Source organism: Mytilus trossulus, chromosome 6, assembly GCF_036588685.1.
Source record: "Mytilus trossulus isolate FHL-02 chromosome 6, PNRI_Mtr1.1.1.hap1, whole genome shotgun sequence".
NCBI classification, from domain to species: Eukaryota; Metazoa; Mollusca; class Bivalvia; order Mytilida; family Mytilidae; genus Mytilus; species Mytilus trossulus.
Window position 1 is genome coordinate 83,324,586 of NC_086378.1, and position 14,247 is coordinate 83,338,832.

General features: G+C 30.8%; 2 protein-coding genes across 5 annotated transcripts in view; one reads left to right on the forward strand and one right to left on the reverse strand.

Annotated features, from left to right (window-relative positions):
* The window catches only part of LOC134722042 (ankyrin repeat domain-containing protein 12-like), a 37,494-nt gene extending 29,514 nt beyond the window's left edge, over nucleotides 1-7,980 (forward strand). For all 4 annotated transcript variants that reach the window (XM_063585462.1, XM_063585463.1, XM_063585464.1 and 1 more), the window contains 4 exons: nucleotides 596-694; nucleotides 1,487-1,630; nucleotides 2,508-2,603; nucleotides 3,762-7,980. In XM_063585462.1, the coding sequence (XP_063441532.1) occupies nucleotides 596-694; nucleotides 1,487-1,630; nucleotides 2,508-2,603; nucleotides 3,762-3,941 (519 nt within the window). In that variant the 3' untranslated portion in view covers nucleotides 3,942-7,980. The remainder of the gene's footprint in view (nucleotides 1-595; nucleotides 695-1,486; nucleotides 1,631-2,507; nucleotides 2,604-3,761) is intronic.
* Nucleotides 7,981-10,828: 2,848 nt separating this feature from the next.
* LOC134723064 (toll-like receptor 10) lies at nucleotides 10,829-12,249 on the reverse strand. The gene has a single exon (XM_063586701.1). It carries the CDS (start codon nucleotides 12,247-12,249, stop codon nucleotides 10,861-10,863), a length of 1,389 nt encoding a protein of 462 aa, XP_063442771.1. The 3' UTR covers nucleotides 10,829-10,860.
* Nucleotides 12,250-14,247: the final 1,998 nt, after the last annotated feature.

The window sequence follows — 14,247 nt, forward strand, 5'->3', positions numbered from 1 at the left end:
ATTCACTTTTTACTACCAACTGATAAATTAAAATAATCTTTACCATTCAGTGATAACAAGCAGTTTTTTTACATCTTAATATTTTATGATGTATTTAAATGAGTAGTAATTGTTACAAACTCCATTAGAAATTTTAATTGAGATTAGTTTTGGAATAAGGGAAAGGGGGATGTGATTAAAAAAAATGGGTTCAATTTTCTCATTTGAAATTTCATAAATAAAAAGAAAATTTCTTCAAACATTTTTTTGAGAGGAATAATATTCAACAGCATAGTGAATTGCTCTAAGAGAAAACAAAAATTTTAATTTCATTAGAACACATTCATTCTGTGTCAGAAACCTATGCTGTGTCAACTATTTAATCACAATCCAAATTTAGAGCTGAATCCAGCTTGAATGTTATGTCCATACTTGCCCCAACCGTTCAGGGTTCAACCTCTGCGGTCGTATAAAGCTACGCCCTGCGGAGCATCTGGTTTTGACTAGATTAAAATATCAAAAATGAATAAATAAAAGTCCTAAAGTTAGTATATATTTGTATCGTTTTAATGAGGTATTTTGTTTTTGATCAGATGTTTTTTTTAAACTATTTCAGCTTTCACCTCCTAACTCTGTTACTGAGAAGATGCGTGATTTATTTATAGAACAAGAAAAGGCACGCTACAAACTTAGGCTGCAGCATCTGACAGAAAGGGTTTGTATTTATAGAGTGTATACTGTGGATTCATTATAATTGGTTGGATACCAATTTTTCATGGATTTTGTGGGTAAAGGTGAACCACGAAATTAAATTTTCAGGGATTGACAAGTTTTCTTAAGGCTTGTATGAAGACTTCAGCGAAACCATGAAATTTAATATCAACAAACCTGCAAGATTTCCTTGATGTACAAAATTGGTACCCACTAAAATGAATAAATCCAGAGTAATAGATAAACAGTATAGACGTAATTGTAAGGTGTACACTGAAATTTAACACCTGACCTTGAGCTCACAATGCCGATACTCATAATTGATTTATGAAAATAGCCATAGTAGTTTTATACTTTTGGTCATAAATGTGTGAAAGATAAACTATTCTGACTATAGATTTATATTGATTTGTTCATGTCTTCACAATTCATTGGACCTTGACCTCATTTTCTGATTTTTTGTTTTCCTGATGCTTATTAATCTCGATTTGTCGCATTCTAATACCAGTGCAAAGGAGAAGTCATGACAAGGAAAACGTGTTTTAGGAGACGACTCTTACAAAGTAAATTGTTAGATTACTCAGGGTCATTTTCCAATATGTATAAACTGTACAATACATCCAGTGGGAGAAGGAAAAAAATATAAGCTGAACAAAAGCAAGGGGGGGGGGGGGGGGGGGGGGGGGCAGACATCATAACTGCTACAAATGCTTAATGTTTGCTTTTAAATGCAGTGAAACTTAACATGACCTAGAGGAAAAATAGCACTGTATAACATGTTGATTTTATGTTTTAGGAGAAACTAAGGTTGGCCTTAGAACAAGAGAAGATAAGAGAACATGGTCGGGCAGCACGAGCATCTAGTAATCAAAATTTACCACTAAGTGTATGTACATTGATGAAATACGATGACACATGTAACATCAATGACTTTGATCAGGTTTGTAACACTTTTAAATGGATTTTCTTAAAAAAAAATAACAATAGTTGAACCAGTAAAGTTGAGTGCTTTCAAATGATTATTAGATATGACTTAAATGTAAACGTCTGTAGACAAAGGTATACTTCCAAGGAACAAAAACTCAACTATAACCAAAGTAACGACAAGTTAAGAACAGAGATTTGGGTATTCATAATGTACATTAATGAGATAAAAACTCAACCATCATCAAAGTGAAGTCAAATAAGAACAGAGATGAGGTGAAAAACTCAACCATAATCTATGTGAGGTCAAAATTAGAGGATTGACCTGTAATTGTTTACATCTTTTTCCTTCCTCTTGTCTTTGTCTTTTGGTAGATTGTTGTATCAATCATATCTCCTAATTTTATATATTACATGATATTTAATTTTCACATGTATACAGATAAGCCACTGTCAATTTCTGTTTATATGGATTTCTGCCTGTATCTAAAATATAAGAATAAGGAGATGTGGTATGATTGTCAATTAAACAACTATCTACCAAAGTTGAAATGTAGTGGATGTAAGCATTTATAGGCATCTGTACAGCCTTCAATATGAGAAAAAACCATACCGCATGGTCTGCTATAAAAGGCCCCAACATGAAAAAATATGAAACAATTCAATCCAGAAAACCAACAGTAATTTATTGCTCACCCTTTTCAGAATTGTATTACCATTTGGTTTTCAAGATAGGGTTGCTTGTTATTTCTGGCATCCAATTTAGTCTTTTATTGGGCAACCAGTAGAATATATTATTGAGCTTGCTATAATAATATACTTCTTTGTAATTTTATGACATAATAATAACACAATCTGCATTTTCAACTCATAAAAATATATTTTTATTACAGTCTGATGAAAAGGAAAAGACATCACGCTCAAGATATAATGGCAGACAGTTTCTGTCATGGATTAAAGATGTCGAGGACAAATTCGAAAAAATTAAGGTAATGTCAAAAACTGATGGATTCCATGTTAATATGTTATAAGTTTTTCTGTGTATTATATAATATTTATAAATTATCTTTGGCCATCTCGATGAGATTGATTTTCTAACTTGAGCCAGTACAGCGAAAGGGAGAAAAGCAATCGAGTTGAGATGAACAATGATAATTTGTTTATCGCAATTTTACCTATGACAGCGTTACTTTCATTGACAACCACATATGCACCCTTATTTCTATGGATAACTTTTCCATATTACTCTAACGTGCTGAGAAAGGAAACTATCAGACAGTAAGAGCAAAGGAAAATTTTGAAAAAAAGAATTAATTTATACACCCACTCTAAAAGTAGAGGTTTGTCTGACACCCACTTTCTAATTGACAATTAAAGGTGACTGAAATACACACCACATGCTGTTATTGCAGACTTACATATCATTTGAAAAAAGGTTACCTTATTGACACAACTGCTTCTAATTGTACTTGTTGACTATAAAATAGAATAGAATAGAATATTTTTTATTTCCCAAATTACAGGGCCCATAAAGGGTGTAAAGTTGGATATAATTGATTTAATATATGTGGACATGAACATGCAAAATGAAATATTTGCTTCTGGATGTTAAGCAATCTACAATCAATAGTTTAAAACTAAATCAATATTATTTCATAGAAAATTAGATGATAAATAGATTATAGTATCTTGTATCTAATGAAAGTTTTAAGCAATAGGAAAACAAGCTGAATGACTTTTGAAAGCAAGTAATGCTTTGTTCCTCCTTGGAAATGTTCATATCATTTTCAATCATATGGTGAGAAAACTTTCAGTTCACCAAAAAAAGTTTGTATAAATTTTAGTACTGAGATGTGATAATATAATGGCATCTCCATTGCAAACTATATACTGTAAACCAACTAATTTTCACGGATACTATATTTCGCTGTAAGCCCTTTCTATCCCTTTTTGCTGCGATTTAATTTCATGATGTTTATAATAACTTCCAAGTAGTTAAATGAGAAACAATTTTAGTTTTACATATTCACGCAATTTATATTCACGTTATTTCTCTACTCGCAAAAGTCCCAAAAATAAATTGCTCACGAAAATAAGTTGGTTAATTCTAAAACATTATTTAAATACATCTACATTTATTATTTCAGAACGCATTATTACTACGACACCATAATGAGGCTGAATCTTTATTTGCTGTACAGAAGATGGACTGGGAATGTAAAATGAAAGAGTTTGGACTTTGTGACAAGAATAGATTGCCTGTTGTAGAGGAGCTTCATGTTCCCATGGTCCAAGTTAATGATGATTTTGAATTGTTGCCTTCATAGTCTTATGTTACTTGTTAGTGTAATACATTGAACATTCAGTAAATGTTTTTTGACAGTTTAATTTTAATCTCTGTTTTATCGAGATAATGATAGCACAAGTGCAATAAAATCCCTGTGGTCCTCGCGTTGTTAGATAGTTTCAGCGAAATTCAGCCATCTACCTTACCTTCATAATGCAATGAGGTGCACATCCCTTAGATCCTATCCATACCCCTTTGAAGCAATTAATTGACAATAGATACATAGATATTCCACATCACCTGTTCCACATACTTGTGAAAATAACCATAATTATAAAAATTAAACAAAAGTTATTTTCCTTCTTATGTGACAAAGGGAGATAATTTAAAAAATATAGATTAAGTTCACATTGCAAAATTAAAAGGCATTTGATTTTTTAGAAATGGTTTTTCCTACTTATTGTGAAAACGGGAGATAATTTAAAAATTGAAAATTAAGTTCCCATTGCAAAAAAATTGGCAATTTGAATTTATTGAAACTTTTTTTTTGAAATTTTCTTCCAGTACATGATTTGAAATTAAATTTTGTAAATTTATTTTAGTTTTGTTCAATACTACAGATACTTTAAGTAACCACTCCGATAGGATGTGAAAGTTGATCCTTTGCTAAAAAAATAAAATTTACTGAATTTGTCTATAAATGCTATAGGGCCTATTGTAATAAAAACATTTACTGAATGTGTCTATACATGCTATAGGGCCTATTGTAATAACTTACTTCTTTCTCAGTGCTATATCTTTACAGAGTTTTATTTATTTCACATGTTTTAATTTTATGTGCATTTTTGCTTGTAAAAATTACTCATTTTGTGAGCCATGAACACTTGAAATAAAACATTTGTTAGTTAAGATATATATTTACCAAACAATGTATGGTATTATTTGATGCACTTGCTTTTTTCTGAAAACCAGTTACTAAGATAAAGGGGAAGGTAAAGAAATACTATATTTGTCCTAATTATTCAAAAATACTAAAACAAAAACACAATTTTAGACAACATGCAATTTAAGATGTTTACAAGACCTACCAATGTCTTAGATCCGCTGCTTTTAGGCCTTCAAACATATTTATTGAGTGAATGAAAGCAAAATTTACAGAATTTGCCTCCATTTGAGACTTGTTAAATAATTAGATGTCAGCAACAATGTAACCTAAAATGATAATTTTTGGCAAGATGTTTTTACCAAGATGTTAGAGTAAATAAAAATATACTTTTGTGTAAAGCTGTTGCTCACATTTATTGCAGACCCTTCAATTTATTTTTGTTAGATTAAATATATCCATTTAGACTCGGTAATTAGTCACAGTGATGTGACTAATGGCATTTCTGAACTGACCAGGCTACTTCAGCCTGTCCATTTCATAATAATATTACACAGATTTGAAAAGATTGAAGAATTTTGACTATTTTGGCAATCCAAGGGTCAGATTTATGATACCTTCTCCTTTGTCCATTCTATGTACTACATATGTCTTTAAACTTTATATTTAATGTGTATGCACCATTAATACTTAAACAAAGGTTGTATTTGAAGAAAATAGTTTGAACAATTTAAATCTTTTTTGTACTTGTGGAGTACGTACACCATCTGAGTTGCTTTAGAGACTTGTATTATATTATAGTTGTGATTTCTGAGTATTTGAACCCTCAACTTATATTTTATGATGACAAGACAATATAAAACACCTTGCTTCTAAATATTAAATTGTACATGAAATCTTGCACTATTTCTCTGTATGCAAGTAAAAAATCTACAGAATTAATACTTATTTATATACTGTTTCAATTTTATATAGATTTGAAAAAACATTAAGAAAAAAGGCAAATTGGAAAAAAATGCTTGAGACATCAGGAATTAAAATGCTTTATTGTATTGTACTCGCCCAATTTTCTTTGTAAGAAGCTTAAGGGTCAAAATGATAGTTTTTTTTCCACACTGCAAAAGTACTAGTTGTACTAGTTGTACCAATATTTTCAGTGAAAATCAGCTATTTTTTGTAACGAAGATTGATCAAATTGTAGAGTTAAATATTTGATAATGATATACACTGTTATAGTTTAAAACTAAGAAAACTTTGTCTACTGATGTTTCTGTAAGACACTCACTCCTCACACTTTGTACTTGCATCAGTATGTAGAATAACACAAGAAAAATACAATAGATTCAAAGGTGTAAAAATCTTCTATTTTATTTATACAAAAACGGCACAAAATTTGTTTAATCAAAGGTTTTTTCACTGCTAGGTATGTTTGCTGTGGTCAGCTAAATGGTGTGTTGTCCATGCTATTTACAATATTTTTGCATATTTACAAGCAATAGGATATTTTTACATGCACAGGTTTTCTCTATTCCTAATTTTCTGTTGTTTAATTTTGTTTGGTATATTTTAGTTGTTAAGAGTGTATCTTCATTTGTTTAATGTCCTGTTGCCTCTTATGTATGTTTTTGTCTCAATGAGTATTTAGGCCAATCCCCTATTAAATAGCAATGTCTTTGTAAAAGTGCGCCTGTTGGTGCTAAAAACTTCAGGATGCAGCCATTTCATCTTAATTTTAAAAAAAAAGAATCCTATGTTGATTTCAATCACAAGCTTAAGGGCATTGCACAAATTTTCATTTTTTACCATTCATTAAAAAATAAACCTTTTAGGCCAAAATCTTTTAAAGAAGGATTTTTATAGTAATTATCAAGTTCATTATTCATTTAGGAAAGCAATTTCAACAGCAGTCATTTAATTCTTCATATAAAGATTATTTTTTTCAGTGCTAGATTTTTAAAAGCCTCTGATGAGAAACAATATTTTTAATAACGGATTGTATGGTGTAATATATTGACAATCTGTTGTATATCATGTAACAAAAGATAATTATCGTTGTATAAATCTTCATTATATGTAAATAATCTAGTGTTGTAAAAAGAATTATACCTATGACCCAAGGTCACTAATCTTCAAAGTTCAAGGCCATTGTCTCATGCTGTATGGGTCATGGTAATGTTATGTATATATTTTGCTTGCATCTCATCCTTGTACAGTCTCATTATTGTCATATTGCATAAGGTTTATAAATAGTCACATATCAAACAGACAAGTTAATTTTGCTTGTAGATATTATGCTTTCCTTGAAATTTTTTGGACCAAGTTGAATCTGTCTTTAATATTTTCCACATATTATATCTAATGTTAGTAGTTTGATTGCACATGAAATTAGTATACCTATTTTAAAACTAATTAATATATTTTTTACATGTAAGGTTCCACTTTTGATATTTGTTTCATTGCCTCTATCAATTTGGTTTAATTTATTTTTAGATATTGAAAAAATAGCCCTTTTCATAGGATTATTTTCAGTATTTGTTAAAAGGAGACTTTTCAGGAAAATGTAAAACATTTAAAGACAAAAACGTAAAATTTTATCCTCCTCTTAAAAGAAAACATAAAACAGCTTAGTCTGGTTACCTTGCCTATTTATTTGATTACAACAAAATTTTTCAATTAAATGTAGAATTGTTATAATTTCAAGTTAGAGAATGCATGAATACAATTCACTTCAAGTTTCTAAATTACCACAATCGTGTCCTAAAAATACAACCTATTTTCAGCATTATTTTAAGAAGAAAAAATATCTGATTCTAAATAAAGTTCAAATGAAACTTAGCGTCTTTGGAGACAAAAGAATTAAAAAAAGAAAAGAAAATGTAATCAACAACAGTTCCAAACTAAATATTAAGTGTCATCCTTTGTCAAGGTAGACATTTCCTTTCTTAAGCATTTTAAAATTTTGAAAATGATTTCTCATGTAATGTTGATGAGAGCAAACATAATTGAGTAAAGTTTTGTTGGTAGCAGCTGATCAACCATTTCTTATATGACTTGTATTGTAATATCATGTGACTACACAGATCATATGCTTCCTCCATGTTATGATCATGTGACTATTTGTTCTAGGAACTTCTGTAAATCTATTGTACTTGTGAACAAACCGAATGGTAAATAAATAGATAAAAACCTTAGTAAATGTTGTTTTTTTAGCCCATCATAACATATATGAGAGATAAATATTAAGTTGATATTTGCATTACTTTGTGTTCAACATAATTCTGTTAACAGAATAGGTATTGAAAGATTTACAGAAATGATTTCAAAATGGGTAATAATGTTGATTTGTTGGTAATTATATCCCACATCTGTAAAAAAAATAACAGTTATAGGTCACCTAGTTCATCAAGCCTTTATTAATATGCAAAGCCCATACTGAATAGTCAGCTCTAAAAGTCCTGGAAATTAGACATATAAAACAATTCAAAAGAGAAAACTAACGATTAATGTACAAAAAATTTGTAAGGGTTCCGCAGTCCATTTAAAAGTAAAATACAGAAAAAATGGAATTATCTTTTTACAAAATTTACTTCTGGATACTACCTTATGATCATAAATAAGCTTCTGTACAATTTTGGTACAAACCCAGGATATTTTAAGAAAGTTATTAAAATGTTCCATTTAAAAGTAAAATACGAAAAAAAAAAAAAGGATTTATTTTTTTACAAAATTTACTTCTGGATACTATTTTGTGATCATAAACTAGCTTCTGTCCAAGTTTTGTACCAACCAAGGATAGTTTAAGAAAGTTATTAAAACTTTAAAAACTTTAACCACAGAGTGAATGTAATGTTTCCCCGCAGAAAAAACTAAGTCCATTTATAAGTAAAATACGGAAAAAATGGAATTTTATTTTTATTTTTACAAAATTTACTTCTGGATACTATCTTATGACCACAAACAAGCTTCTGTTTAAGTTTGGTAGAAATCCAGTGATGAACAAAAATGAACAAAAAAAGAATTTGTAACACAGTAACCAACAACAAACACTGATATACAGGCTCATGAATTCGGACGTATATACAGAATGTACCTGGGACAGTGGTGAAACAGTTCAACATTAAAATGAACTATAAAAATCAGATTGAAACAAAGACATATAACAATAACATGTGAACATGACCGGGTCCTTGTACATCCAAAAACACAAAAAGACACTACAGACATATTTGAGAGTGCTTGCAGTTACTGGAAGTAAGTTCAAAGTCAATAACAACTGATTAAAAATCATGCATCTAATATAAAAAAAAAAGAAGATGTGGTATGATTGACAATGAGACAACTATCCACAAAAGACCAAAATGACAGACATTAACAACTATAGGTCACGGTATGGTCTTCAACAATGAGGAAAGCCCATAAGACTTAATTATCAATCATTACACATCAACATCCAATGGATTCAGTGTGAAGACGTCCTAAACAGTCAGAGAAAAATATAGATCCATGAAAGTTGATTTGTATTTAACAGTTATATTTAGTTTGCTTTTAATTTACTAATAACAAAATAAATATTAATACCAATAAAAACAATATTCAAAGATGAACGACAGTGTCCAGCTGAAGGACAGCTACGGGTTCGGGAATTCTCGCTACAATAAAGACCCATTGGTGGCACTCGGCTGTTGTCTGCCCAATGGTAAGGTTGTTGTAGCTTTAACACATTCACCATTTCCTTTCTCAATTTTATTGAATTGGTAACCTTTAAGAATAACTTTATATAAAGGATCGATAGGGTTACCAGAATCGATTCTAAATTTCCGGTAAAGGTTAACAACAACTCCATTAAAGGATCGATAGGGTTACCAGAATCGATTCTAAATGTCCAGTCAAGGTTAACAACAACTCCATTAAAGGATCGATAGGGTTACCAGAATCGATTCTAAATGTCCAGTAAAGGTTAACAACAACTCCATTAAAGGATCGATAGGGTTACCAGAATCGATTCTAAATGTCCAGTCAAGGTTAACAACAACTCCATTAAAGGATCGATAGGGTTACCAGAATCGATTCTAAATGTCCAGTCAAGGTTAACAACAACTCCATTAAAGGATCGATAGGGTTACCAGAATCGATTCTAAATGTCCAGTCAAGGTTAACAACAACTCCATTAAAGGATCGATAGGGTTACCAGAATCGATTCTAAATGTCCAGTCAAGGTTAACAACAACTCCATTAAAAATATCATAGGAAAGCCATCATATCTTAGACAAAATGATGAAATTTAAATCAACATGAATGGAACTAATGAACTGGGTCATTTATTATTTCAAATTGAGCACTCCACATCATTTTTGAGACATCAGGGAAAATGAAACAATTAACGGTTTCAGACATTGTCATTTGACGAAATCAAGAAAATATTTCAAATGCCATTTGATCACAAAACATCCGGATGGTTCATTTTCAGCTAAATATTGCTGACACCTGTCGGCAAATATCAAAATCAATTGCCTTCACAAAAAGTCATAAATGACGAAAAAACATAAATATAAAAGACAACATCAAACATCAGATCTAGATTTCTGTTTCTGTTTTACACAACAATATAAATATTTCAAGATCATAATAAAAAAAACTTTTTCACCTGAAGCAAGACAGGCTTTGAATAATGATATAACTGTAAAAAGAGAAATTGCTGAGTCAAACTGTTTATTTTGCAAAACCACTATGCATATGGCGGCATCTCTCGTTTGGCATGGCTTCACCAAAAAGAGTCGCATTTGAGTGCATACTTCATATACAGAAGCAGCCATTACAAGTTAAATATATAATCTGTTACTGTAATCTGTATGCAGTATTGTACCATTGAATTTTTTTAAGAATAACAGTTTTTATTTTGATTTTTTTTACATATATACGTGACATATTATTTTACTTTTCCAAGCATCATTGAAATGCATTAACGTCACAATAACACTATATTTTTGTAGAAGCTAATATTATTGTCACGTTCTTAATACATTGTTGCTCCTAATCATACAAGCATTCAACCAATCAGGATCCACTTAAGAAACTGTTACGTTGCCACGTTTTTATTTAGTCTAGAACATAAATTTACCTTGATCTTATTTCTGAAATAGATTAATGTGAACAAAGTTATGATGACCAATGATATTGTTATGATGATCAAAACAACTACTGGAAAGTTTACGACTGTATCCTTGTTACAATTTAATTCTGTAGGAGTCAGACTTATAAGCTTACGTCCACGGACGTTTGAGGGATTTGCACACTCTAGCGAATCAAGGTAATCATAAGCTTTTGGCATAGTCTTTGACGATAGATATTCAATAACTTCAATTATTCCACAGTCACATAAGAACGGATTTTCACTGATATCGACTTTAACAAATTCGTGAGTCGAAAACGAGTCAATCATACCTTTTGTTAATGAAGTTATCTCATTACGCCTTATATCTATAATTCCAACTGATTTTGTCTTTTTAACGGTCATTCCGTAATCTCGTATCTTTGGAATCACTTTGATGTGATTATTGGAAAAGTCTAAATATTCCATCACTGGGAATCTTAGTCGCCAGCCTTGTAGTTTATAAACAATGTCAGACATACCGTCTCCAGAAAAGTTTAAGATTTTGAGATTTTGTGCAATGTCTGTATGAACTATTTTACTAATAGTAGATCTAGTAATATCGTTCCTTCCGCTTAATTCAAAAACCTCAAGGTTTTTGTACAAACAAGTTCTCTTCTGAATGCTGAAGTAATGAGTTGATTGTGCCAATGCATTGATGTCATACAAATGATAGTTATAAAAATCTTCAAATTCCACCTTTGTTCCTCTCCGAATTATAGCAAAAGCGTTCTCTGGTCCACATTCTGTAGCTCTTGATATAGGGGATTTAGCTTTAGACAGTGAGTCGTATACTTCTTTCATTCGTAAGATAGTTGTTACATTATCCATTTGTAGATATTTGATTGTGTCTGGAATGCGGCCTATCAATGGATTTTTGGAATCGGACTTGTAAACCTTAATTATGCAGTCTTTGATATAAACTCTATGTAGTTTTTCTGCTCTGAACGGCCAAGGAAAGTATATTATACCATCTTCACAAGTGACGGATAAGTCAAATCTAATATGTGACGATACTCGATATGTAAAATTTCTAAATTCTGTTAACTTTATACTGGACTCACCATTAATGATACATACAATGTTAAAGTCAGTGTGACTACTTTGTGATATATTACATAGCCTACTCCAGTTCTGAAGGCTTTCAAACTCATTCATCACATCAGAAAAAATGGTTAATGTATCTATGGAATTATTCATCTGCTGATGTTTTACAACCAAATCATCATTCCTTTCAGTTGTAGCATTAAAGATGTTAAATGCAAGTCCAAGTCTAAGCAAGGGATAAATATTGAGAAATGTGAAATACGTTTTCATTCTGAACAGTTTTCCAGGAATGATATTACTATGTATATTGGATACCGGATGTTATCTAAATCATTATGAACGAAAATAGAACAACGACTTTTCTATTTTTCAACGAATGAAATGCTCTTATTCTTTTTTCCCCTGCATAACAAATACAAAAAGTATAACATAAACTTATTACAAATAAGATTAATAATAGCGTTAATTTACTACATGATAAATGAATTGTTTACCGAACTGTGTACTATCATTTACTATTACACATACCAGTCAGGCGTTAATGTTTTCAACAATTTAAGTTAGATATGGATTTAATTTGAAAAATATATAACATTTAAATGACTTTTTGAAACCAACAAATTTAAAACATTACTAGTAATTCTTAAAATACATGCTACATTTTAACGGGCGATTTTCTCTTTAATACATAGCCGATCTGGGGAAAAAAACCGATAAATAATTGCACGCAAATGTATTGTAGTGTTCTGAATGCATATGATTTGGTACACAATCATTTTATTTGTTCATCAGCACCATGAAGCTAGCGAGAGAAGAGTTTAACGTTGTAGTTACCTTAACGAGATTGATGACAATACTATAGGTTTTTGGGGTTTTGATACTTTTCAATTGTGTTTTCTTTATTGGGCCTTTAACTGGTGTTCCTGAGTTCCACATACATGGATGTGTTTCCCTCGGTTTTAGTTTGTAACCCGGATTTGGTGTCTCTCAATATATTGATGACTTTCGGACAGCGGTATATTACTGTTGCCTTTGTTTATGTAAATAAACGCACACCTACAGTAATCAAAACTGAAATAAAGACTTTGACTAATCGGTGAGCCTGACACGTTTTTCTGTGTGTAACTTTATCAGGAACTCTCAAACCTACGATTTGAAACCTGTATTAATACATGAAAACGTGAACTTCTATATGACAAAAAATTGCAAAAACGAATTGTTCTGAAATCAATTTATTTCGATCAAATGTGCCTTAGTCTTAATTGAAATTTTTATAGGTTTTGTGATCTCTTATCAAACGTTATAGGCTTCAAACATTAATCAAAACGAGCTACTACATTCAAAACTTTTTTAATTATGTGTAAGTGACATGTCTTCCATAATCAAATTCGAGACCATAACGCCATAAAAATCTCCCGGTTCCTTTAGATAGCAAGGATCCGTAATTTCTTTTTCAATAAAATTTTCAAGATTTAAATAATAATAATAATAAAATTCTTTATTTAACGAAGGTAAAACATTTAACAATTACATGTTAATCTTCCACTTGAATTGTCAGATTTAGTAAACATAACAAACCGTTTGAACTAAAATTATTTAGATGGTTGATTTCGAAGTTCACAAAATTTGTTACTTTTGGAGGAAATCTTTCAACATACAATCGGCATTCCAATGGGAAAAAACTGTAATCCTCTTGTTCATATGTGGCTGACGTCATACAGGAATTTCTTAGGAAGAATAAAAATGTCAGCAGAAATTTTTAACTTTACTTTCCGCGATATAAATGATCTTCTCACACTAAATAATTCAAAATATTGTTATTAAAGTATACGCATCTATTCCATCGATGTTGAGACATAGGATACAACATATGCAATTAAGTCTGCCTCATATCTTAAATTACATTTGGAATTTGATGATGATGGTCGGTTAAAATCAAAACTTTACGACAAAAGAGATGATTTCACCCCGAATGTTACTTAGACTTACTAACGTTTTTATTAATAAAATAAACAACACGATGGTTGCAATATGCAGAGCAGGATCTGTTTACCCTTTCGGTGCACCTTCGATCACCACAGTTTTGGTGGGGTTTGTGTATCTCAATCCTTAGTTTTTTATGTTGTGTTTTGTGTTATTTTGTTTGTCTGTTGGTTTATCTTTTTTTTCAGTTATGGCGTCTGTCAGTTTGTTTTCGACTTATGAGTTTTACATTCGTGTCAACTCGGCCGATTCCGTAACCTCATCTAGAAGGAGAGTAGCGGATCC